General features: G+C 39.5%; 2 protein-coding genes across 2 annotated transcripts in view; one reads left to right on the forward strand and one right to left on the reverse strand.

Annotated features, from left to right (window-relative positions):
• LOC107303101 (corticotropin-releasing factor receptor 1) overlaps positions 1 to 11,789 on the forward strand; it is a 79,999-nt gene extending 68,210 nt beyond the window's left edge. The window contains exons 10-13 of the mRNA XM_015832296.2: positions 7,726 to 7,811; positions 8,525 to 8,660; positions 9,543 to 9,584; positions 11,446 to 11,789. Of these exons, the coding sequence (XP_015687782.2) occupies positions 7,726 to 7,811; positions 8,525 to 8,660; positions 9,543 to 9,584; positions 11,446 to 11,586 (405 nt within the window). The 3' untranslated portion in view covers positions 11,587 to 11,789. The remainder of the gene's footprint in view (positions 1 to 7,725; positions 7,812 to 8,524; positions 8,661 to 9,542; positions 9,585 to 11,445) is intronic.
• A 4,306-nt stretch (positions 11,790 to 16,095) lies between these two features.
• On the reverse strand, positions 16,096 to 26,053 carry LOC114923958 (zinc finger protein 771-like). Its single transcript, XM_029287364.1, has 6 exons — positions 26,020 to 26,053; positions 24,706 to 24,780; positions 23,334 to 23,573; positions 17,256 to 17,435; positions 16,689 to 16,901; positions 16,096 to 16,628 (listed from the first exon to the last, which is right to left on the reverse strand). Exons 1-6 carry the CDS (start codon positions 26,051 to 26,053, stop codon positions 16,096 to 16,098), a joined length of 1,275 nt encoding a protein of 424 aa, XP_029143197.1.
• Between the last annotated feature and the right edge of the window lie 659 nt (positions 26,054 to 26,712).

The following is a 26,712-nucleotide window of genomic DNA, read 5'->3' on the forward strand; positions in this document are numbered from 1 at the left end:
AGTGTTAGTTTCTTTTTAAGGGGTTTGTGTGTGCCTATTCTTAAAATGTTCCGGCGTGTTGCACAGAACCCCACCCTGTTTTGGCTGGGCACCCTGGTACCTTTCAGATTCAATTCTTCCTTCGGTTGTACCTTCTGTCGACCCAGGCAGACCGCAGCGATGTGGCCCTTCTTCCCGCACGCTTGGCAAATGGCAGAACGGAACCGGCATTCGGCTCGCTTGTGGTGACCACCGCATCCACAGCAACGGAGCTCAGCTGGGCCCTTGACCTGACGATCCTTGGACTTCCTTCCAGCAGCTTGGTAAAGCTTATCCACCTCTTCTTCAGGATCTTCGTCCAACTTCTCGCGCACGTCTTCCTTGTGAATAGTGGCGGTCTCAGGAGCGTTTCTCTTGGGCCGCATGTTCTTGACCGCCCCGCCAGCAGCTTCTTCAGCCGAAACCTCTCGCAGAGCATCTTGGAAGGAAACATCTTCCCTGGCGAACAGTCTCTGCTGCAATTCTGTGTTTCTCAGCCCGCATACAAAACGATCGCAAAGTCTCTCTTCTAAGTCCTTGAAGTCGCACGGTTTAGCTGCTCTTCTCAAGGCCGCAACGTAGTCTTTTGCTGATTCTCCGACTCGCTGATTTCTCTGTTGAAATGTGTGCCTCCAAGCCATGACTGATTGCTTGGCTGGAAATGTTCCTTTAAGGTTTTCTTGAGGTCGGAGTACAACACCGTTTCCAGCGAGACTGGGGAGATTAAACTCTCGGCGATCTCAAAGGCGTCTTGCCCACAAACGCACAACAATGTGGCAGCCTTTAAGCCTTCCTCTCGAATCTGGTTGATGCGAAAATACGTCTCGACTCTTGCCACGTAGGATTCCCACCTCTCGGGGTGAGAGACGTCGAAAGCCTCTAATTGCCCAACCTTTTCCATGATCGATGATCAAGATTCCTTCTTCTTTGCACGCACCCTCCAGCGATTTCGTACTGGCAGGATAACGCTGACTTCCACGCCGTTTCTTTCCTGGACTTCTTTGGGTGAGTCTTCTAGCTTTTCTTAGCTGTTGAGACTGAATCCCACCCTCATCGCCAGTGTTAAGTACTGGGAATAATGGCGCTTGAGACGATTCATCTCTAACAAGTCTTTATTGTTTGCTCCACTCTCGAACAACCAGAGCAGAGGCACGCAGGCCTCTATTTATACCCTCTGATCCCCGGGCAAGTTCAACCAATCATGAGGCGGGCTTTTCCCGCCTTGCGCATGCGCACAAGGCCGGCACCACTCAGTCTGGTCCCGGGCAGCTTCTGCAAATGCCCGGGACTCTTACAACGTCCCGAGCCTGCATCTTGCAGGCTCAGGACACAACACCTTTGGTGTCAAATTTGAGAGCCCTGCACTTCCCGCACTCACCTGCATGGCCTTGAGTGCCAGAGTTCTTGTCTAGCCAGGTGGAGCACTGCCGGACTGGCCTCTCCCCTTCCCCATTGAGCCCTGGCCTCTCTCACAAGGTTGGAAGTTCTGATTGAACTTTTTTTTTTAATCCCACAAACTTCTTTTGTTTCCCTGCACATTTCTTCCCTTTGCCAAGCAGTGTTTTTTAAGTGGCACAGCCAAGAGCAGCGGTCAGGCAATGGAAGTTATTTCCCATTCCATTCTTGCTTGGAGCGGAACCAGGATTAAACGGAGCGCAAAAGGAGCTTCACCCAGACATTTGAGGTCAGCCTCCCGCCCTCCCCAGGCTGCCTCCAGTTCCAGATTAGAGGCAGAGGCTGTGAATGGGATTCCAGACTGGCGGAGTCATGCTTGCAATGAGGAGCGAGCTGGTTCCACCAACCTGTGTTATGCAAAGCTGCAAAGGCATTGCCGTGCCCTGAACCTCTGCAAAATCTCCAAGGCTGTGGGGAGGGAGGCAGAACCGGGTCGGCCAAGCCTCATTCTTTTCAATCTAGAAACTAGACAGAGGCAGCCAGCTTCCTCTGAGTGATTTCTTTCCACTCGTATCCAAATAGGAACAAGTGCTACAAAGAGAGGCGAGCTGGGGGATGGCATGCCAAGCTCTCCAGCTCCATGGCGGTGGAGAAACGCGACAGAGCTGAAGAGTAGGATTGTTTAATAGCCCCTCTTGCAGTTTGGAGAAGGAGTGAGTGCTTTTGACAAGCGAGGGGACCAGGGCGGTGGTATGCTAAACTTTTCATCTCCGCAGCAGCGCAATTTGTGAAATCTGGGTGGGTTCAGCATTCCAACAAGTGGCAGGGCTGCACTTGCTTGTGAGAGAGGCTGGAGCTCAGGGGGGAAGGGGAGAGGCGCGTCTCTGCCTGGCTGGACAAGAATTCCAGCACCCGAGGCTGCGCAGGAGGTGAGCATGGGCAGTTCGGGACTTTCAGATGTGGCACCAAAGTAGCATGTTGCACCGTCTCTGCAAGTGCGAACGACTGCTGTGATGTTGGGACCTGGTTGTAAATACTTTTGGCGGGGAATGTCATAACTTTGAAACTTCACTAATATGAACATTCATAACTCGGGGACTACCTGTATTAGTAGCAGAAAAATATGTAAACTAATTTCTCTCTCTTGTTCAACTCTGACAAATTGTAACCCTGTTCTGCTCTGCCTCTGGTCCTCCTGAATGTAACTCTTTATTTACACTTTCATACTGGAAAAATAATATTTTGACTTGCTTTGCATCAGGGAGTTATTCTCCAATTGTTTTTCTTCCTTCCTTTTTTACTCATGACATTACAGATAGATCTAATTTTATTATTGTCAGTAGGTTGGATGAGAAACAAAGGGAGCACTAATTTTTTTCTTGCAAGCCACTTGTCCACTAAGAATACCAAACTAATTTTTCAGTCATGGAAAAAAGGAAAACTGAAGAAGTCTAAGGATTTCTTTTCTTGTGGGTAATCATTTCCATAAGAGTAGGGTTGCAGGGGTATAGAGATCTCCTCCAAAGCAATTTCACATTTTGTTATCTTAAAGTAACAATGAAAGAGTGACATGTTATTTGAATTACAGTTTTCTTTTATTCCTTCTTTCTTCCTATTACTTCTCTTTCCTCTCCATTTTTGTCCTGCTGCTGTACTTCCCTGCCAATTTCTCTCTCCCTATTACCAGTGTTTCAATTGTACACAGCATATTTCACACACATTCCCCATTCCCAGCAAGCCTGCTAATAATGTTCTTTGATGAGGATAATAGTCACTGCCTTATTAACCATGTCTCTGTTGCAAACCTGGTCAATGCAGAGTCCTGGGGAGAAAGTGGGAAGTGATTGTGTTGTTAGAGGCTGGTGCCAGGCAGACAGAGATATTGCTGTTGTTTGTTCTCTCTGTGAACTGTGGTCATTATGTTTCCGAATTTGAGTATTAAATTATACTTGAATTGATAGAGGCAAGAGGAGACAAGATCCTCAACTAGAAATTATAGCAATCTATCTCCGGAAGGTCTTTCAGTCCAAAGTTGTTTATATTCCATTCTTCCAAAGCAACTTTCCTCAAATGAAAGCTTCTCAAACATGGGACTATAGCTTCCATAATCCCCAATGGCTTGGTGTTCTGTACAAAGCAGAAGGTATGGTTGAAATATACTAAACAATTCAGAATATATTGCTAGCAATGATCTTCTATGTAGCATAAGACCTCCTATGTAGCATAAGACAGGACAAGAGATTGAATGCTGATTTAATACTTTCTCACAGGAAGAAGAAAGGGAATCCTGCCTAAGATTTCAATTCTCCATTTAATTTTTATACATGGTGCTAACCCAGTACTAAATATGACCCAGGTATTTTATTCTGCTTCGGTCAGGTCATTCAATGTAATATAAAGAAGAGACTCAGGAGCTACTTGTATATTGTTCTTTAACATGACGAAAATTATAAAGAACCAGTTCTAAAACTGTACCAAGAATTTTGGTACCATACTGTATATTTATAGGTGATGCACAGACACTATTAGGCATTCCCATCAGTAGGTTTTCCTCAGTTTAGTCTGAAAACTTATTGAACTATTTTTTAAATGCATAGCTTTTTCATACAGAAAAATGCTACTTGTTTTGTGAACAGTGATAATACTGTCAGACTATCAGCAAAACTCTGAAACATTGCTAATCTTTCTGTCTCTCTCCCCATCGTCAGTAGTGAAAAATTTAGACCAGAGCTCCCCAAACTTTTGGGCACCAGGGATTGGTTCTGTGGAGAGAGGTTTTTCCACGGACCGGAGGGGGCGTGGTTTCATATACTACCTGCATCCTGCAGATGGGGCTTAGTTTGTTTGGCATGCTGTGGACCGGTGCCAGTCCACGGACCGGGGGTTGGGGACCCCTGATTTAGACAAATATAAAATTGTCATTGATAATATGCAACACAGACAGTAATCATATTCATTCTAACAAATGGGGTTTTAACAAAAGTTAATCCATACTTCATCAACAGTCCTCTGAAACAGGACTGAAATAGGGGTTAGATTGTAACCTTTTTCTAATCTTCATAATCTATTTGACTGTTTTTAGACTCACGACCCCATGTGTTATTTTGCTGCCTAGAATAAAAAGACAATCCTTGTAGAGAACAAGGTTAGATCAATAATAAGATCCAATGGCCCACTTCCTCAGGGGCAACAAGACCCTGAGAAAAGACCCTGACAACTGATGTGTGTGTTGCTGTTTATAAGAAGACAGAGACACAAGAGGTGAACAGGTGTGATTACTAAATTCAGTTTTGATTTAACTCTGACCCAGTTAGGAATTGAACATACTACAAACAACGTACCATTATTATCCATAAGACGGGTAGGTTCAGCCTTTGGTAAATACCAATTTTCTTATAACCCCCTCTTTCTAAATAAAATAACTTATTCATGGTTCATTTCTTGTGCCATTCATGCAATATTCAACACTCTTCATTTAGTCTGCTTGGCTTCTTGATCACAGAGTTGTTCATATCACTCACAAAGTAGCATATGGATGCCTTTTGTCATCCCAGTTGGCACTGATTGTTATAAGCTTTCTGCTCTGAGGAAATTGGTATTTAACAAAAAATTAAACTACTCATATATGTTAGCTTCTTTTAAAATAATATTTTTATTAAGAGGTTTAAGTACAATAATACAAGATAATACAAACTAAAAAGACAAAGAAAGATTGAAAAATAAAGGTGCAAGAAAGAAAAAAGGAAAAGGAAAAGGAAAGAATCTACGAAAGTGGCATTCCCACACTCATCATGACAAGTATAAACATTTTCACTATCTGTTAATCTCGTTTTAGTTAACAAATAGAAACCTCTTCACTCCGTAACTCTGCTCTTAACTATAGGCAAATCCAGTAAGCAATGTCTTTTCCAATCCAGGTGTCAGCAAGAAGTAAAAAACAAATTGCTAAAATAATCACATTAGTTAACAAGCACAGCATTCTGTCTGTAAGAAAATCAGATGCACAACATCTTTTCCAGTCCAGATGTCAATAACTTCAGAAAGAATATCCCCAAGTAACAACATATCCCAACACGAATCAAATAAGCCAACTTTATAGTCCTTCTTTTTGCACAAAACCATATTTCTCTTTAATCCATTATCCCTTGTCTCTAATTTCTTCAAAACTGTAACAAGCCTTCTTGTAAATTCAGCATGAAAAAATTATTCGAATTACTGTCTTGACTTTGCATTTTTATTTTCTTCTTAATTTTTCTTCTTCATCATCCATTTTTTTTTATAGCCAGTGATAAATTCCTGTTCATGTTATTCTCCATAATCATGTCAAATAATTGTTTTCCTTTTTTCCCCTAAATCAGCATCCTCTGGTGTAACAACTTTTTCTGGGAACAGGGTGTTCATAAAAACACAATCTAACTAAAAGGGTTGATTCAAAGTCCAATTGCCATTCTTCAACATTTTTTTCTGAATGCTGTTATAAGTTGCTTATCATGTTATGTTACCAATACTGAAAATATTTATGCATTTATTCTTTAAAATTAATTTCAAAGTCTTAATATTCAAAATAAAATATTCCAATGTTCTCTGAGCCTTTAATCTGTTTAAAACTTTCTATAGCCCAAAACTTGTCTTGCTATTTTCTGTTTATATTGAATTCTTAAAGCTTAAAAAGATACAGTTAAAAGTTTCTTATATAAGGATTGAAGGCACACCCAATAAACGTTTTGTTCTATGCTCTAGTTGATACTAATAAAAACAGTCAGTTCACCTTTTGTTCTATTGCATACTCATAAATGCACAACAAAGAAGTACAGCAATGATGATGTGCTAAAGATTCAGGGAGGGGGAGGGGGACACTTTTATAAGCTTGTTAAAAAAATATGAATGCTATTGCATAATATTGAATTAATATATTGCCGATTGGCCTGAGATCCCCACACCCCACCTCTATATGGGGGTGTCCTATACGGAGATGGTTAACTTCCACCGTTATTTATTGGTTCCTTCCATAGCTATCTTAGTTATTTTAGTGTTAATATTTAATATTTTAATATTATATATTGTTTTTATCTAGTTGCAAGCTGCATAAAGTCATTGATGGAGAGGGGTGGCATATAAGTGTAATAAAATAAATGAATAAAAATCAGTATAAGACCAGAAAGTGAATAACAGCCCATGCAATAGACAATAGTACTCTATGTGATGTTAGCACAAACACCAACCAAACAATATGATCAGGGAATGGAGGCAATGTTGAATTAAACAGAGACCTGTTGTTTTCTATTGGTTAGTAACAGAATATAAAAATCACAAACTGAATTTTCAAATTTTATACCAAAAAGCTTCCAAGGGAAGAAAAGTACATTTGATAAATTCCTGACAAATAAAATTCATCTCCTTCTTGCTTTAAATAGTTGAGAAAACAGCTCCACCCAGTGGCAGAGAATGAAGTAGGCTGAAAAATTAAAATTAAAATTAAAAAGTGCATTTTGCTGCTACATTGGAAACTTTAAAAATAGTATATAAAAACATATTATCAAGACACGCTGTGCACATTCTCTGAGAGTTGGAAACTAGACTGCATTTCTTAAATGTATATATAAAAATATGGTTGTAGCAGGATGGAACCAGGATTCACTAAGCAAATGGCAATGCTCAAGAGAAGATCCCCATAGGACATTTAGTATACACCAAGCAAAGCCAAATACCCATTGGTTACCATGAGTCATGCAGATTGATATGGAGCCTCCACAACTTGAAGATGTTTGTGCATCTGTATTGTCAGATATCAGATATTCAGAAAGACCATGGTTTAAATAAGAACTCAATCATTAACTTATTATTTGACTGTTCCTGAACTTTACACCTTGAGTCTGAGATGTATCTGAGTCCATTATGTGAGGCTAATAAGTAATGTAATCTGATGAAATGGTTGCACTGTGATAATGTCAAAACTATGCTTTTGTAAGCTTTTCTAACTCTTCTCATTTTTAAAACATCTTCTACAAATAACATGCTGCTATTTTGAAGAATGGGGATGTTGAGACTGCCTATTATTTTTTTTAGCATTTTGTACCTGATTGGATTATTCATAGGTGGCTTGCTGGGGAAAAAATGCAAGGATTAATAAGCAATAAAGATGATATAAAGTACAAGTAAGAATGGGATAATTATGTTTCCATACTATTCCAACTCTTCTACACTCTGTAATGGATTCAGTTAGGGAATAACTATACACAACATAGTACAATATAAAACTCTCCCTGTCCAGTTATTTCATCAGTTTCAAATTGATTTCTGTTTCTGTTCCAGATCAATTTTATTTTTTTATTCAATATTGTCAGAATCCTGATGACCAAGCTTCGGGCCTCGACCACCTCAGAGACCATACAGTACAGGTATTAATCTAGCTGGGGAAGGAGCAGTGCAAAAGGTAAAGGAGAGAGAGGATTATAAGAAGGTCTGTCCTAAAAACAAGAGAAACTCCACCAAGAAGCTGACTGAAACAGCTGCTTCAGGAGGGAGATGCAGGAGAGGAAAGTCAGCAGAGTAAGTGGGAGGCAACAGTGTAGTTGGGAGAATGTATACCAAACCAACACCACCCCTTACTATTTACTTACTACTCCCTCAAAGAGGACAGAGAATAATGGCTCATTGCCTGCACTGAAATAGGATTCAGTACTAGACCAATTCAAGTTTTATTATCATGCCTTCTTCCCCATGATGAAAAAGTGTGTCTGGCATGGAAAACAGATTGTAGAATTGAATGTTGATATCAAGTCCAATCTTACAGCACAGTAAGATGGGAACATGTCTGGTAAAATCTACTGCCTCAGACTACTGGTGAAGGATACAGTTTGTTAATGTTCTCATGTAGAATATTGCTTGTCAACAGGATCAGAAGTTGCAATTATTCTTTGGCCTGGTGTCCTAATTTTCTATTTGCAATGACTCCAGCAGCAGAAAGTCATGCACACACATTGCACATCTGAAATTTATCAACTTCTCCCCACTTGTTCTGCTACCTAAGGTCCAGCATAATAATTCACTGGTGCAGCAATGAGGTACTAAGGTTATAGTCTGGATGGTAACATGTATCCTCTTTCTTCAGGAAAGCAGTGAAGGCCACCCTTGTGCTTCTTCCATTACTAGGAATAACCTACATGCTTTTCTTTGTTAACCCTGGAGAAGATGAAATATCCAGGATAGTCTTCATTTACTTCAACTCCCTTTTGGAGTCCTTCCAGGTAGGCTGAACCTCATAAAAATTAGAACTGAAATGAATTAGAAGGGAGGTTGGGAACATGGCATTAATATAGATCTGATTTTTCAGTGATATTTTATATAAGATATATAAATACCTATCAAAGGTATTTTACATATTTATTTAACATACTGCTCCTCCATCATTCCCAGTTATGAACTCTGTTCTGATAAAAGATAAGCTGCAGGAGCAGTGATTTTCACACACACTTTCCTCCTGTTTCAAGGAATGGGGGGAAACCACATCAACATAACTGAAGGAGGACCACTTGCTAAAAGGTTGACAGAGTCAAAAGCTAAAAGTGTTTAGTGAATTTGTATTTAATTTAAATGTAACTACATTTTTAAAAATGCAACTAGTTGAAAACTCTCCAAGAATTGAATAATATTCTTTATGACATTAAAATTTCAATTAAGTGACATGTTTTGATGAGAACCCACACTGCACGTTGTGTCCAAGGCACTGGAGGCCTCAGATTGTGCATTTTTGTTACAAATACTGTTATTAAACCCCAGGCACAATGAATCCCATTCTTTTAGTTAGCCACAGTCCCTTTTCTTGTGCAACACTGGAAGGAATATGTTGTATAGTTCAATCTTCTGATTAATGTAGAAAATTCAGAAATTGCCAACGTGCAAGCAAGGAGAATCTAGCAGTAGAGACCCCACTTCTCTATTAGATAATAGGCAGAAGTCATGTTGTAGAGCAGATTTACTGATTACAGATATGAACGCTAGTATGTGCCTATTGAAAGAAATTAATCATTGAACTTGCTTCGTAGAAAGCCTGAGGGAAAAAGATCACGATCATTATTTTCTCTTCTCTAAACAGTATTTCATTCCATCTTTTTTTCTTCTCCATCCAGGGCTTTTTTGTCTCCGTTTTCTACTGCTTCCTGAACAGCGAGGTGAGTTGGGGTTGGAAATGAAAAAAAATGCATGCCATCAAGGATATGCTTTTTATTTTTATTTTTTTTAAAAAATAGTCTTAAGCTTTCTTTGGGAGAACTACTATTATAGGTTAATAAAACTCAGACTGTAGCAAAGGTAGTATGAAAAGAGTAAGTTTTTAAAGTTTCAAATTTTGGTTTAATTTTTGAAATTGGAACTTCCAAGTTTGTTTTAGTGTTTAAATGTTCCTTTTGAGGAAAACATGCTGGTCAATATAAATATGATAAATTTAATACCTTTACTAAATTAAATGTATATGTGTAATACTTTTTTTTAAAAAAAATAGACATTTGTGAGAGGAAGATATAAATGAAAACTTTTAAAAATGAGAACAATTTCAAGATGAGAAGACTTGAGTTTTTTCTCTCCAAATATTTTGTTTCTAGCTTTTAAGGAGAATTGATATAATGTCTAGAGTAGTCTTTCTCAATCTTATGTTATATAGGAATTCCCACCCAGAATGGTAAATCAGGCTAGCCTTTCTACAGGCAGTCCTCAAATTACAACCACAATTGAATCTTAAAATTTGGTTGCTGAGATGGTTGTTAAATGAGTTTTGCCCCATTTTACGACCCTTCTTGCCACAATTGTTAAGTAAATCACTGCAGCTGTTAAATTAGTAATACAATTGTTAAGAGAATTGAGCTTCCCCACTGCTTGCTTGTGAAAAGATGACCACATGATTCCAGGACACATCAGCCGTCACAAATATGAGCCAGTTTTTAGACATCCAAATTCTGACATGACCATGGAGATGCTGCAACCATTATGTGAAAAACAGCCATAAATCACTTTTTTCAGCGCTGTTGTAACTTTGAACAGTCACAAAATTTTATGAATGTTAAGCCAAGGATTACCTGTATTCCTAAAATAGGTGCAAAACATGGGTTTGGAGGATTGGCTTAAAGAGAATCAAGTAAGACAAACTGCACACTGGTAGTTTTATGTCTGAACAAGGAACACTCATTCCTGAAGAATATCTGTGTCCAACTTACAGGGCAAGAGCTATTTCCTCCTTCTTTATCTTGCCTCCCCACAGCTTAGTTATCCAGAAATCAATTTCAGCCACTGCTTGTGATACAGCAGATCTTTTATTTTTTTTTTCAAATTGAATCCTACTTCTATCATCATTTTTAATCAGCTGGAAAATATTGCTATTGTATCTACTTTATCTGAAAAGACCTACTTGTTGTATAACCAACTTTAGGTGAATTAATAAGTAAACGTACCATTGCTACAGAGTATCCTCAGGAATGTGATTACTGGGACTGAAATTTGCTCCAGAAGATTATTGTTTTTTTCTTTCAGAATTGTCAACCATTTTACTTACAGTGCTTAGGAGTTATCCTGTGTCCATTGCCTTATGAAAAATTAAAATAGTAGCTGCCCAACATTAATTAAACAATTTTTCTCTAATTATTTGCATACGTTTTCTGAGAAAATAAGAATTTTTCACATGTGGACATTTAATACATTTTTCTTTGATAAAACGTTGATAAACACGCTCATTACAGATTATAGACTGTGGTTTTGCATTTATGAAAGCTAAGGATTCACAGTGCACCCTTTAATATTTTTGTACAAAGCAGATTCGTTGTGATCTAAAAACCTTGGCCTTCAGGGGTTTTCCCTTAAAATAAATTTCATCTTCAATCAATGGGATCATATATTGGGTTGAAATGTTTCCAAAAGTTATGAGACACCCAAGGCAGCTCTAATACATCAAGAATGGCCTTAGTCTTTATTGAATCTGGGTCTCCTTTCAGAGGAGAAATTGGGAAGTAATAATGTTTATTTTTTGTGTGATTTTTTTTTTAGGTCCGTTCTGCAGTACGAAAGAGGTGGCACCGATGGCAGGACAAACACTCCATCCGTGCCCGAGTAGCAAGGGCCATGTCCATTCCTACATCCCCAACTCGTGTCAGTTTCCACAGCATCAAGCAATCAACAGCTCTCTGAGAGTCAAAGTTTAGGGAGAAAATTTTTACTGTCTTTCCTAAGTTACAGTTTAGGAAAGGCCAAGAGATTTTGTCCGCATTTTGCAGACATTTTATGGTAGAAACTGTTTGCATTGGAAGGGAATGTTTGTGAGATTGGAACTGCAAGTCCTGGCAAACCAAGTGGTTCTGAGACAAGGTGAATTCCAAGGCCTACGACCGCAATGTTTCATCCTAAAAAAAAAAAAAAAGTTATGGCCGATTTTATTTTCTAATACACCTGAAGATTTTTGTTCTATTTGCTTACTGGTTTAGAAAATGGTTTATCTATCACAAGCGTTGCAGAAAAAAAGTTAGCAGTTGGAATTGGTGAGCAATAAGCAAAACAAAATGCAGCAAGATTAATCTTGGAATACTATCTCACATGGTGCACATAAAAGGCTTTTTTAAAAGGACTTATTAGTTCATTAAGATAGATGCAGCTAATGTCCAATACAAGGCAAAGGCACAAATCTCACATTCAGGACCATGTATCTGATTCCGTGGAATAAATAGAGCTGGTGGACACTGCCATTATGTAAACTCCCTTAGTAAATATCCTTAGGACATCTGACTCCTATATGAAGATTTAAGTGGTAAGAGAAAGTAGAGCTGTTCCCATGTTCTTCCTCATCTAAATCTGCTGCAGGTGACGCCAAAGATCTAAAGCCTGGTGGACTCTCATTCAAGATGATGATTAACCTACTCGTTCCATGATTCAGATAATATTACCTGATTTTCACCATAGACAGCCTATTTGAGCCCCAAAATGGAGTGGGACAATAATGCATTCCTTTTGGTATCTCTTAATAAAAAATAGTACCATCCTTTAACCTTGCTTGCAATTTTTTAGGAATCTCCTGCACAATTCTTTCCTTGCCCAGAAAAATTTAGCCATATCTACATATGTATTACACTATGGAGAAAGGGGAGGGAGGGAGGGAGAACAGGACCGAGCACAAAATTCCCCAAAAATGTTGCTTCTTCACCTTTGCTTTTCAAAGCAAGCTGCTTAATGAAGAACATTTGAAAGCATGGTGACAATTCTGGTAACGACCCAGAAGTCATAATAGAAGATTAATCAAGGTTTTTGTGATCAAAAGAAAATACTACTTTACTTTTTCCTATGATTATAAATTTGTAGGACAATTTTCACTGTAAATATAGGAACACAGCTTTCTGCAGAATTTGGATTAATATTCATAAGTCTTCACTTGAATACCTTATTTTCTGTAACTTGGGCCACAATTCCCATAAAAATACTTTCTGCATCATCAGCATTTTTGTTGGAATTTATAAACAAAAATCCAAGAATCTGCTCAAGCATTAAGATCTGTCTCTTTCTTGTAATTTGGAGTATTCGTGTGAATGAAGTTCAGGCTCTGAGAGTAATTGAGCCATTTGCTAATAGCTTGATGTTAGAGAAGATCCTAGCAGAAGTGAACTGCAAACAGGGAATTCCAAAAACTTTGCATTATATGTTACTAGACAATCCATGCCTCATTGGGTCATTATTTTAGAGATATTTCTTTACCTAAGCAAAGGCAAGCAAAAAAACACCAGTGGGAATAAGAGCAATTTGACTTCCTACAGAGACTTCTGCAGTGAATTTCCTTTTGGAAATCTGAAATTGTCTTCCCTTCCCTTCTCAACAGGCCAGTAATGGCAGCTGCAGGGAAGGGAAGGGAGCAAGGGATTGCAAGACAGTTTATTCAGAATGACCAGAAAATGGTTGCTGATTAACTAGCTGGGCATTTCAGAGTCTTGTGGAGAGAATATCATTTGGATATTGATAAATAGGAAGGAGGGAATTGTTAATAACCCCTTGGATCTGTAAGTTTTTAAAATCACTGCTGGTGGGTCATTCAGTCAGTGGATATTGCCTTCCCTGGATATGTTGAAAATGACCACAGCAGCAACCCAGCAGCACTCAATCAGGCACAACTTCCCCAAATTTAATTCCCACAGGAGTCATGGGTCCCATATTTTGGACACATTCTGTAAATTAACCAATTTGAGGTACCTTGGTTCAAAAATGTTGCTCTATGATGCACCATTTTGATCAGTTAAAGGTCATGAGAACAAGAATTGTAATGATATATAGACTTAGAAGTGGAACCAATTCTTGTTCCATATTATCTAGTTCTTAAAATTAGACTAGTAGTCAAAGTTTATTAAGCCAACAACTTTGTGAAATGCCTAATGCAAAAAGAGGGAAAGGGGAAAGGCTGTGATGGTGGAGGTCCAAGCAAACATCTACTTAATCACTGGTTTTGTAGAAATCACAAGGTGTGTAAATCTGGAACATTTAAATTACTTATCGGAGCTCTTCAAGTACTGTACAACTGAATATAAAAGCCCTTTTGATAATATGTCTGAGTCAATAGCCTTGCAACAGGTAAAACCTATCAAATGTGCTCTACGTTTCAAAAATATATCCAGGAAGGCAATATCCACTGACAGAGTGACCCACCAGCAGTGATTTAAAAACTTACAGATCCAAGGGGTTATTAACAATTCCCTCCTTTCTATTTATCAATATCTAAATGATATTATCTCCACAAGACTCTGAAATGCCCAGCTAGTTAATCAGCAACCATTTTCTGGTCATTCTGAATAAACTGAATAAAGTAGCAATCACTCATTCATCTTTATAAAAGGTTTATCAAAATAGCTATTGCTAAGTCAGATTAAAGTCTGAAGAATCTTAAGAGTCAGTCTTAAGTCTGACTAAGACTGAGGATGGGCTCCAGCATGAGTCTGAAAGCTCAGAAGAGTAAATCTCTGGTCCTGGTGATCGACCCAAATTCAATCTTGCATCATTATCCTGGGACACGTGTATTTACCCTCATTCACAAGTCAGATTAGCACACTATTGAGGCAATGGAATCCAATTCCTAACACCCATTCCAGCTAATTTGTCTAATCTGATGACTGTTTCTTGAAACATGCAGCATTGTCAGGTCATTCCAACATTGTATTTCTCCAGGCATGCTTTAATACAATACGCAGGCCTGAGAAAGAGTAGATCTGCACTGGGTAAGATAGAAGGGGTATGATGATAAAAAAAATTGCATATGCAAAAAATTCATGTTTCATATCATCATGAGCTCCCTGATGTTCAGTTATAAAATGGAGAAGCTCCAAACCATTTTGAGGCTGCGACCTCAACCCCAAATACTTGTTATAATATGAAAGATGCAGAACAACTTCTGTTGAAGATTGTTACAAAATATTCTATTTGGTTCATACCTGTATACGTTCTGGGATTGAACTATGTGGTTTAAAAGAAAATACGTGGTTAAAAAAATGATAAAACTAAGTTCTACTGTATTAGTTTTAAATCCGATATTGCTTCCCTAACCTAGAGGCCATGGCCAACTTTATGATGAAAAACAAAATGGCAGCCTACATATATCAAGAATATACAAGTTGGACTTTAACACTGGCCTGGTAAATAATCATACACCTGGAATTGCCTGTCACAGTAGTGTGGACCAAAATATTGTAGTCCTTACACAGCAGCAGCTTTACCATTCTCTTCAAAACTGGCTTAATTACCAGTAGATGTAGTAAGCAGACTATTCTAAAATGTTCCAATCCAGAATTCTCAAAAAAGAGGCTGTTCCTGACTTTTCTAAGTTTGCTTTCTCAGGAGCTGATGGATGTTGTTGTTGTTGTTAGTTGCAAAGTCACGTCCGACCCATTGCGACCCCATGGACAACGTTCCTCCAGGCCGAGCTGATGGTAAAAGAGCACTAATAACACTTTTGAAGGCATGGGTCATCTTTTCCCAAATTCCATGAACAGCAGTGAAGTCCAAATCACAACATAACACCATTTCCCGATTCTGAACTACTGTTCCCTCATGACATTTCCCATCAAAAGAAACAATGGCAATCTGCTCAAAATGAGATTTTTGGCCAAGGGTAATGTTGGGCACTGGTTAAATTTACAAAAATAGGGAAAAAGAGGAGAATCATGTTGTGGACTATGTCAAGGGAAAAAAGAACTATGTCTGTGGAATCTGTTAATAAATGCCTATTGTGACTGTGGTTTCCAAGACATAATCACATATCAGTGAATTGCAGTTAATTTTGGATAGTCAAACTTGACAAGCTAGTGGTATTACCAAGATAAATCAATAATTCAGGGAATGTAGCAGATGATCATGAATATTTCACTGGCTCCATGCCCTATAAGGGCATGCAAAGAAGTTCTAAGGCGGCCCAAGCAAAAAAAAAACCTGCCAAGTCTCCAAATAGACAGGGATAAGGGGCTAATATGATGCCAGAATCAGAACTCAGATTGTTCCCAGCAAAAATGCTATAGCAGAAGGGAAGACATCCTAAAGAGGACACAGTCTAGGGCAGACCCAGTGAAGAAGCAGTCACACAACGTCAAGCCGTTGAGAAAGCAGTAGGCCCAACTACAGGTGGGCATGCCCCTGTGGCAACTGTATTGGCTTGAATATGTGATTCTAGGACATCAGTCACCCCAAGTTCATGTTGTTGATGTTCACGAAAGACATAGCATCTGGTGAGGGAGTAGTTAAAAGATGAGCATTTTGGTGCCGAGATGCAGTAGTTGTGTCAGGGAGTCCCCCATGAGTTCGCTGATGGCGTTTGAGATGAGCCCGGCGAGCAAAGCGCTTTCCACAAGCTGTGCATGGATAGGGACGCTCCCCAGTGTGAGCACGTTGGTGGATGAGAAGCTCTGAGCGCTGCAGAAAGCGTTTAGAGCAGACAGGACATGCATGAGGGCGCTCCCCCCGATGCATACGTCTGTGCTTACTGAGGTTTGAACTGACACTGAAACGGCGTCCACACTCTGTGCAGGCATAGGGTTGCTCACCAGAATGTGAGCGGATGTGAATAGTGAGGTCAGAGCGTTGCAGGAAGCGTTTCCCACACTCTCCACACCCATAGGGACGCTCCCCTGAGTGCAGACGCCTATGTTTGCTGAGCGCTGACCGCTGTGTAAATCGCCTCCCACACTCTCCACAGGAATAGGGTCGGTCAGGTTCTGGAGGTGGAGTTGGGGGTGGAGGAGGTGTTACAAGGCCTCCACCACATTCCACACAGCGGCGTGATCGCCTATGGCGCTCTAAATGGCAACCCCAGCGGAAACGGCGCCCACAGTCTCTGCACTGATGTGGTTTTTCTGCTGTGTGACGTTGCTGATGCCGTTCCAAATTTGCTAGGATTCGGAATCGTTTGCCACATTCATCACAGGCATGGGGTTTTCGAGACTGGGTAGAAGCTGGGTTACCTGGCAGAGCCTGGGTATTCAGTGGCCCTATAGAATTTAGGCTCAAGGTAGAAGAAAATTCAGGGGCAGAATTCAAGAAAGGAATCAATGCAGAATTATGAGGGGAGTTAGGTCTTAATGATGGGTTTGCAACAGTTCTCCTGCATGACCCACAATGATGAGGCTTCTCCCCTGCGGGAAAACGCAGACGTCTTTGTGTGTAGTGTGGTTTTTGCCATCCTAAGAACTGGGCTCTTTCAACGAAAGATGGGCAGATTCTCCCAGCTTCCTGGGAATCATGGCTCATGTTTGGGAATGGACTGTGGTTAATACTCTCTCTAGGCTCAAGGCCTGCCCCCCATCTTGTTCCTAAAGAAATTTGCTGGGTAAGAGTATTCTTACACCCTCTCATATCTCCATGAATCATCTTGGGTTGTTTTGGTCCTGCCAGTCCTGGATGCTTGAAGGACACTTGAGCTTCATTCCCAAAGGGTTTTCTGGATAGCACAGCTGGTCCTTCCGCTATTCCAGTATGGAGTTCCCTTGAAATCTCCAAGTTATTTTGTCCCACTGTTTCATCACCTGTTGAAGCAGAAATGTGGTTATAGTTCAGCATCTTGGAAAATAAACATGGGTGGGAACATGTGACCTTCAAAATACTGGCTGAAAATCAGTTCTCATTAACCCAACCAATGGCCAATCTGGCTGTGATGGACTGGAGCAGAGGTTCAACAACATTTGGAGCACCACAGTTCCCCATCTATGAAGTTCCCTCTTCTACACGTTTAAGAGAATATCGCTAGTTATTTTCTTATATCGGATTACATAAGATTTAGATTCAGTCCCTCAGATTTCAATCAAAATAACTCAAGCAGTACCTTTAGTTTAGAGCTCAGAAATTTGCTGTCAAACATTAATGAGTCTACAAATGGCCTACCTAATAGTTTATTAAGAATAAAAGATTCAGTTCACTGGTGAAGATTTTTAAGTTAAAAATTAGGTTTCTTAACCACAATTTTAGCTCATGTGTCTGAATCCCTCATCATCCCAAACCGAATCCACGAAGTATTGCTAAATATATGCTATATTTTCATATTTTATTTATTTGATTTCTCCATCATTCTTCTTCACCATACCACAGAAACAGACAGTTGCAATGTTTATTCTGAATTATAATTAGGACTGTTGCACTTGGAATTCTGTTTCAAGATATGGCAGTCTCTATCTGGTAAAGATCCAGTAAATCTATCAGTCATTTTACATTACTCAAAGAAAGGGATTGAGGAATCAGGGAAAAGAAGGTAATCTAAAGAAGGAATCTATGAAGAAAGGATAAAATGAATGCAGTACATGTATCAGCATGGACTTCCCCCCCCCCCCTGTTTTGCTATTAATAGGAAGAAAGGATAGCTGGGGGGGGGGCAGTCAGGGGTGAGAGTAAGAAGCTTTGAACCATGGAAGCCAAGATGATTTTTTAGTATTGAGAAATAGCTCTGAATCATACATAGTATTGTGTATGCTTGAAGTATATATAAATATATTTATATAAATATATTTGGAATACTTACACGCATGTCCTTTGTTAAGATCTGCCTCCACCCCCCTATCTTTCCACAGGAGCCTAAAGACCTGACTCTGCTGATTGGCCTGGGGTCCAAATGGGGAATTTCTATGCTGGAGGTGGCTGTTGGATTGATGGCAGACTCTTTCTCCCCCCCTCCCCCTGTTCTCTATTCTCCACCCATCCATCTTTTGTTAGAATATTGATGTATTCTTGTTGCGTTCTTTTTCATTGTTCATTTTATTGTTCTGTTATTTTATTCTGATTTGTTTATACTCTTTTTATTTCTTCGTTTTTTATTGTTATAAGCTGCCTAGAGTAGTCCCATGGGGATCCTGGCAGGAAATATATTTAATAAATAAATAATGATATGAATAAATATATTTAAAGTGTTAGATATGGACTTGGAAGTTCTGTCATTGCTTGACCATACAGTTCACTGAGTGATTTTAGGTTAGCCGTTTCTCTCAGATCAACCTATTCCACAGGAATTTATTTACTCACTTATTTATAACAAATGCTTTTGTCATTAAAAAATCTAAGTGGTTTACAAAAACAGAATACAATAACTTATGACATATAACTCAATGAAGAACAAAATCACAATGAAATCATCAACATCATAAGTATAGGTAGCTCTTGACTTAAAACCATATATTAGTGCCTGTTCGAAGTTACAGTGGCACTGAAAAAAAGTACTTATGACCAGTCCTCAAAATTGTGACTAGTACACCATCTCTACAGTCACATGATCAAAATTTGGGTGCTTCGCGACCGGCATATTCTTTTCTTTTCACAATTTATTATTTTTATTCAAAACATTAAAATACAAACTCCCAAAAAACTAAAACAAAACACAACTACGCTACACAAAAAAGAGTGCATAAAATAAAAAAACAAAGCAGAGATAAATTCCTCCCAGTTGAATACTGATAAATATATTTCAAAGATAACTCCTCCCTCTTGTGAAGCAGGCACCCAATTTATAAATTTCTAGAACAATATTTACCCAACCCAGTTAGCCTGACATCTATCTACTATATGGAAACATAGTTAACAGGCAAAACCAACAATTAAACTTCAAAACCCTCTGTTAATAGTGTATTTATTGTATTTCACATGCAGAAAGTCCACAACAGCTTCTGGTCAACTGTAAGTCACCACAATCATTGTCTCTGATCCAACCAGGTTCAAGTATTCTCGATTGATTCTAAATAATGAGGCTTTTCTTTAAGATATTAATCAGAATCTTTCCTGACAATTGGATTTTATTCCCTAAAATCATGAGTTCTTGCTGTGTATATCTCCACAGCATTTGTTGTCCAAAGAAGTCTCCTGTAAATTGCAACATAACATCTCTTAACATTTGTTTTCCAATTGGGTAGTGCAAATTGTAAATCTGGTACTGTTGTCACTTGCACTTGGTTACCATCTTCGAATTAGTTTAAAACTTTATCAAGCTTTTTATCCAAATTTTCAGTTGGATTTGTAAATTGAAAAATACCGTATTTTCCGGCATATAAGACGACTTTCTAAACCCTGAAAATCTTCTCAAAAGTCGGGGGTCGTCTTATACGCCCAGTCATCTTATACGCCGGAAAATACGGGTATTCAGGCAGGCTTCCAGAGTTCGGCTGGCAGGATGCGGGTAACCCCTCCCCCCGTCCTGCTGCCTCCCACCGCACCGCGCTGCTCCGCATCCCGCGCCTCCGTGTCTCAAGCCTCTGTGGCACAGAACTGCTGGCGTTATGCTTGGGCGGAAGACTTTTTCTTTTACAGATGGGGCGGGTGGGCCTGACATTCGCGCGCAGGCAGGACCCCGCCCGCCAAGCCACCGCTTCCCCATCGCCCTCCACGCCAGCCTGCTCCATCTCCAGACCTCCCAGCTGACGGGCGCAGGTCCGGGGGTCGCCAGCTGACGGGCGCAGGAGTTCGGCGCTGCAGCGGCCTCCCCTTCGCCCTCCGCACCGGCCAAAGCGTTGCCTGACGTTCCGGCTGACGGGCGCAGGTCCGGAGGTCGCCAGCTGACGGGCGCAGGAGGTAGGCGCTGCCGCGGCCTCCCAGCCGCTTGCTTCTTCGCCTGGAGCAGTTGCAAGGGCTTGCATGGTCGGCGGCGGCGGGGAGCGCATCAGTGCGTCAGCGTCAGCGGCCCTTGCAAGCCCTTGCAACTGCTCCAGGCAAAGAAGCAAGAAGCAAGCGGCTGGGACCGTCAGCTGGCGACCCCCGGACCTGCACCCGTCATCTGGGAGGTCTGGAGACGGAGCAGGCTGGCGTGGAGGGCGATGGGGAAGCGGTGGCTCGGCGGGCGGGGTCCTGCCTGCGCGCGAATGTCAGGCCCACCCATCCCATCTGTAAAAGAAAAAGTATTCCGCCCAAGCATAACCTTTAAGTATTTTAAGGATCTTTGAGAGGGAGAGAGAAATAGAGGGAGAGAAAGAGGGAAAGAGAAATAGAGAGAGGGAGAGAAAGAGGAGAGGGAGAAAGGGAGAGAGAAAGAGGGAGACAGGGAGAGAGAGAAAGAAGGAGAGGGAGAGAGAAAGGGAGACAGGGAGAGAGAAAAAGAAAGGGAGACGGACAGAAAGGGAGAGAGAAAGAGAGAGGGAGGGAGAAAGAAAGAGAGAGAGGGAAAGAGAAAGGGAGAGAGAAAGAGAGGGAGAGAGAAAAAGAAAGAAGGAGAGAGATTAAATTAGCAACATGGCTGGCTGTTCAGTGAATCTGGTTTCCCCACTAACTTTGCTTGTCACAAGGTTGCAAAAGGTGATCACATGACCCTGGAACAATGTGACTATCATAAATAAGAATCGGTTGCCAAGCATCCGAATGTAAATCACATGACCCTGGGGATGCTGCAGTGGTCATAAGTGTGAAAAATGGTCATATGTCACTTTTTCCAGTGCCGTTGTAACTTTGAACAGTCACCAAGCAAACTGTTGTAAGTTGAGGACTACCTGTACTTTATCACTTTTTTCCTTTTTTTTTTTTTTGGTCATCAAGCTTTTGACACCTTGCTGGGTGACTGGTGGTATTTGAATGTACGGTATAAGATTTTCACCATGTTAGCCACTTTTCCAACTTTTCGGGACCGAATCTTTTGTTTGTCGTACCGTCGAGGGTACCCAAATAACAGAATAGGAAGGAAAGTCGAAATCTTACTTAATCCTTTTCAAATTAGGTGAACGTGACAAAATACAAATGTACAAACTACTGTTTGTCGGAATACAAATAAAGTGACAATTTTCCTGCTAAGTACCTGCATGTCATAAGCATTTGAATTAAAATTACCATATTGAAATCAAATCTGATGTTTTTTAATTTTTATTTGGTGTGCGTTGGAACAGGGGTAGTCTTATACGGTGAGTAAAGCCCAAACTCTATATTTTAACTGGAAAAGTTGGGGGTTGTCTTATACACCCAGTCGTCTTATACGCCGGAATATACGGTATTCTTTCTGCCCAGCTTTCCCAATAAGCTTTATCTTGATATATTGCTTGCATTTTGACTATATTTTGATATAGTCCAAAATACTTCAATAGTTAAAACTTTTTCAGCTGAAACTTTTACAGCAGGTCATAAACAACTCCTCTCAGATAAGAAAAACATCTTAAGGTTTCCCAGCAAAAAAAAAAAAGAAAAAAGATTTTCATCAAAAATTTAAAAAAATAAGGTTATAATTTTTTTTAAAAAGGTTATAAAATACAAAATCTTGTATTTTGATACAGTGTGATACAGATGTAAATCAAATCAGATCTTTTTTACTACCCAAATCGTACTGTGTTTTCCATGCTGAAAAGGCGGAAGTGATTACGGTAGCTAATAAAACAATAAAAACCTTTAAAATCCAGCAGGGAGTTAAATTAAATCAGCATTCAACTGGTTGATTAACATTTGAAGGTAAAAATCAGAAAGAAAAAAATATATCAAAACATGCCGTTAAAAACACAGATATTCTTAAAACACAGGCAGCTGGAAGGAAAGATGGAGACTCATCCTCCGACTGCTCCCCACTAAGAATTGCAACCTTCTATGTCTTCTTCTCAGGTAGGTCCACAGTCATTCAAGAGTCATCCTGAATCATTCCTACTAGCTCCTGTTCAAATCTGGGAATTGTGTTGCCACATGAGCCAGTTTGGGCAGCAAAACCGGCTGTTTGTCAGGAGGGAAAAAAAATTATTGCGGAGTCAGGACGCCATCTTGGGAAGATTCTGCAACTGGCACATATTTATGTTGGTTGCAGCATCCTGAACTCATGTGGTCACCATGTGCAACCTTCCCAGTTGGCTTCCAACAAGCAAAGGAAATGGGAAAAGATGAATTCACTTAATGATTTACTTAAAAACCACAGCAAAAGAGGCTGTAAAATCAAGCCCAACTCACTTAACCATTTCTCAGTGGTTAACACGTTTTTGTCAAATCCCTTGAATTAAAGTTGCACATCTTCACTTTGCTCACATCTTGAGTGTTTCATTTCGAATTCAGTGTGTAGTGTACAGACCCCTATTTTTTTGCCTCAGTCTATATAAACTTGACCGTACATCCTAAGAGTGTGGGTACAAGTGTAGGCAGAATCAATGTCAGTTTTGCTACTGTAGAGATTCAGTTAAAAGAGATCCTCTCAGAGAAAACAAAAATGTAAATGATATAAACAACAGTGATTTTAGAGTGTAAAATGGCCAATTTTGGGACTGCAGAACTCTTTTTAAAATTTTAATATTTAGCACGGGATAGGCAGTATTTTTATCCAAGAGTTGGATGGATAAATATACATCCAAATACATTTGTCCTCAAAGGGCTGCAGGAGGCATGGTTATGATATCACTAATATTGCCAATTTAAATGAGGGAAAATCAGATCCAATTTGCTGGGGATTTTTTTTTCTTTAAAACCACTCAGTGTCACACTTGCTCCAACAAAATACCTACCTCCATGTCGAGGGCTCCTGCTCACTCTTTTCCGCCGCCTGACTCTTCCCTGCTGCTCCTGCTCCTTCACCAGCTCCCTGAGCATCTTCTCCACTTGAGCCTTCCCTATAGTTTGCAGAATTACCCCAAGTTGCCTCCGGATGTCTGGAAAAATCCCTTCCCCGCTTGACCCAGCTGTAGCTGCTGCTGCTTCGCCCTGTAAGGGAGCCAGCTGCCCTTGCTCAGGTTCCATTTCTAAGCCTATGAAGGAAAAACAATACAATATTGTATAGAAATATTGGAGATCAGGGTTCAACAGAGAATATAAAAACAAACAAGCAGAAGAGAGGGAGGAGAAAAAAGGAAAAAAAGAGATGGGTGTGTTACTTTGATCCAATCTGTATTTTTTCCAAGAAAGTAAGGATAAAACATTGATATTGTAGAATATACAGTATCTGTATTAAATAGAGCAAGGTTCAGATCAGTAACCTGATTTGACAGGTTACTGATTTGACAGGATGTTGCTTCAAAAAAGCAAAATCTGTAAACTGCTGAAAAAGTAGTATCACAGATCAGACTCATCCTGGTTCCTGGAATCATGAAGTTCCATTTACCCAATCCCTTGTCGCTGATTGTTCTAAAGCTCAAAATATGCTATTTTCTCAGTCTGGATAACATGTTGTTGGGCAAAGCTTTTCTTTTTGTTCTCAATTTGATTATAGTACTTCAAATTGCTGAATTGCAGCTCCCATCAACCTTATTAGTGTAGCCAATAATACAGGATGATCCTTAACAAATGAAGAACATCAGTGACCCTCGGTCTATAATCTATCATTAATGCTAACCTTAACCCTTTATTGATAGAATCCATATATTAACACCCGGGAGCATTTTTAAAAGGAATTTTACCTGAAATATAAAATTAAGACAAATATTTATTTCAGTCATGAACCAATTTATATTAATAGCAATAGCAATAATTCTTAGACTTATATATTGGTCCATAATGCTTTACAGCACTTTCTGAGTGGTTTACAAATGATAGCATATTGCCTCCAACAATCTAGGTCCTCATTTTACTGATTTTGGAAGGATGGAACTCCTGGCTGTGGGCAGAGTTAGCTGGCAATGATACATTCTAACCACTACACCACAATGGCTCTTAAATTAATAATTACTCCAATTTATTTAATGATTTCCCTCTCTACCATATTAACATATATAATGTTGCAATAACTTCTGGAAGGATTCTATACAAGGCTTTTTAGTGTTTTATATGAACCTGCGGTCACAATGCTCACAATCTGGAGATGGAAAACTCACAATTTGGAGATGGGGAACTATTTAAGATCCACTCAGCAAAAATCACCATGGCTTTTCTTAAAGGTCTTACCATGAGCCAAACCTTGACGTCCTCGAATCTCTGTAAAGGCAGCTATTCGGGGCCAGCTTATGGCAAGTTCTTCTGCTAAAAAAAAAAAAAAGGGCAGAAGAAAACATATTAATAAACCCAAGGTAGATTCTGCCTTTTTTGTTATCACTGTACTGTCAAAATATAACAGACTTCTACTACTCAGATAGCTGTGTTGGCTTAGGATTCTGGAAATTGAAGGCACCTAGATGGCATCAGATCAAGGAAGGTTGGATGAGACTAAACTAGGCAAAAACCATTAAATGTTTGATATATAACTTTTGGAGAGTTCAAGATGTTCAGTGTTTTCTATTTTGCTGAGCAGGCTTAATATTGTACTCTGAAGTGCACTGGCAGCTTATTTAGATTGCCTCAGTAAGAGCAATTAGATTTTATTGATAATATTCTCTGAAACTTAGTGCTGGAAATGCAACTGTGGAAGAATCATTGCTTTGTACTATTATCTTTTTTGCCCTTCATTAATCATCCCCTTCTCCCCCATGTAACAAGCAGCTGTTGGGAAATTTGGGGACTAGCTTCAAAGACAGAGGTAAGTAGTCTGGTGTCTTCCATTGGGGCTACAATTCCCATTAGTTGCCAGCCAATGAATAACCAAGAGTAGTGCTCTAGTCCAAACACCCAAAGGCAATCTCAAGGCATCTATGCATCTTGAGTACAATACAGTATCCATAAAAACTAACTCACAAGGAAACTGGTCTGTGTTAACTTCACAAGATGCCCCAGGCAGGATTCTTTCATAGACATTCTTATGTAGAAAGTGATTCCTTACAAGTAGAACATTTTGAACTCTCCATTTAAGTGCTTTATTTTGTTTTAGTAACCTATAAGTGTGACTGTTTATGAAGAACAATTCTTCTGTTTTAGTACAATCCTGCATCAATCACACTGAGAAACTCTAGAACTTAAAGAATATGCTATTACACTAAAAGTTTCAATCACATGCATGAAATAAAAGGATTGGAAAATAGCTTGAATTTGGTACCATCACACAATTTTATACTTGCCCATCTTCAAAATCTGTTAAATTGTTCTTACAAGACATAGCACCCATTAGTCAGACTGCTATGTGGATCCACAGAGACAATGCTCATTTTCAAGATTTAACTACTTATTCTCTGAAACCTTCCCTGAATAGGTCTTATTTGGCTTCAATTTTACTTATAACTGAAATGATACTGAAATGATATTAATACTTTCCCAGCTTATTATAAGAACACGCAACTGAGGGTCAAGTTCTAGTCTAGCACTGAAATTTGAAGAAATGGGATCCCTTACCCATTGAGATCACTGTTTCATAGCTCTCCTGCATGTTGGTCCACAGAAGAATTTTCTTTCTAAACTTCTTGAAGACTTTTCTCTCTATCTCTCTCAAGAGGCTGCAGAGAGCACTTAAATCAAGTAAAAAGTAATTGAAGAATCTGTTTGTTACAGAAATCATTGAGTGTCACTTCAGTGATCTTGGCAATCAGATATACAATAGTAATTTAGATTATTATGTCAATCTAGAAGCCTAGATCAAGAGTTGCTTTTCAGAATGAGATGGACAGCATATAAGAGAATGGATGGAGACAGACAGACAGGCAGACTTACATGGGAAGCATAGAAAGCAAGAAGCAGGACACTAAGAGAAAATAGTGCTTGAGGGTTTTGCATAAGATTGAAGATTATATTCTCCCAGAAGGTACTTCTATTCCGCTTTTGAACTGAAAGGATGAACTATGTACATGTGTAGGTGTTTGTATGAGAAAGAGAACAGATGCACACCCATGCTCCAGATATGAAGGTCCATGTATTATATATTGGTGCCATTTTCACATGTTGCACAATAAAGGGTTTCCTCTCAATTATATAAGACTTAAAACAGCCATCTTGATTCTGATGAACTTTATCTATACTGAAATATACAAAACCTAAGTTCTTAGTCAGTGAATTAATTGGAGCTGTGATCTGAATACATTTTGAGGGCAG

Source organism: Protobothrops mucrosquamatus, unplaced genomic scaffold (assembly GCF_001527695.2).
Source record: "Protobothrops mucrosquamatus isolate PMUCROS unplaced genomic scaffold, P.Mucros_1.0 scaffold1, whole genome shotgun sequence".
Lineage (NCBI taxonomy): Eukaryota > Metazoa > Chordata > Lepidosauria > Squamata > Viperidae > Protobothrops > Protobothrops mucrosquamatus.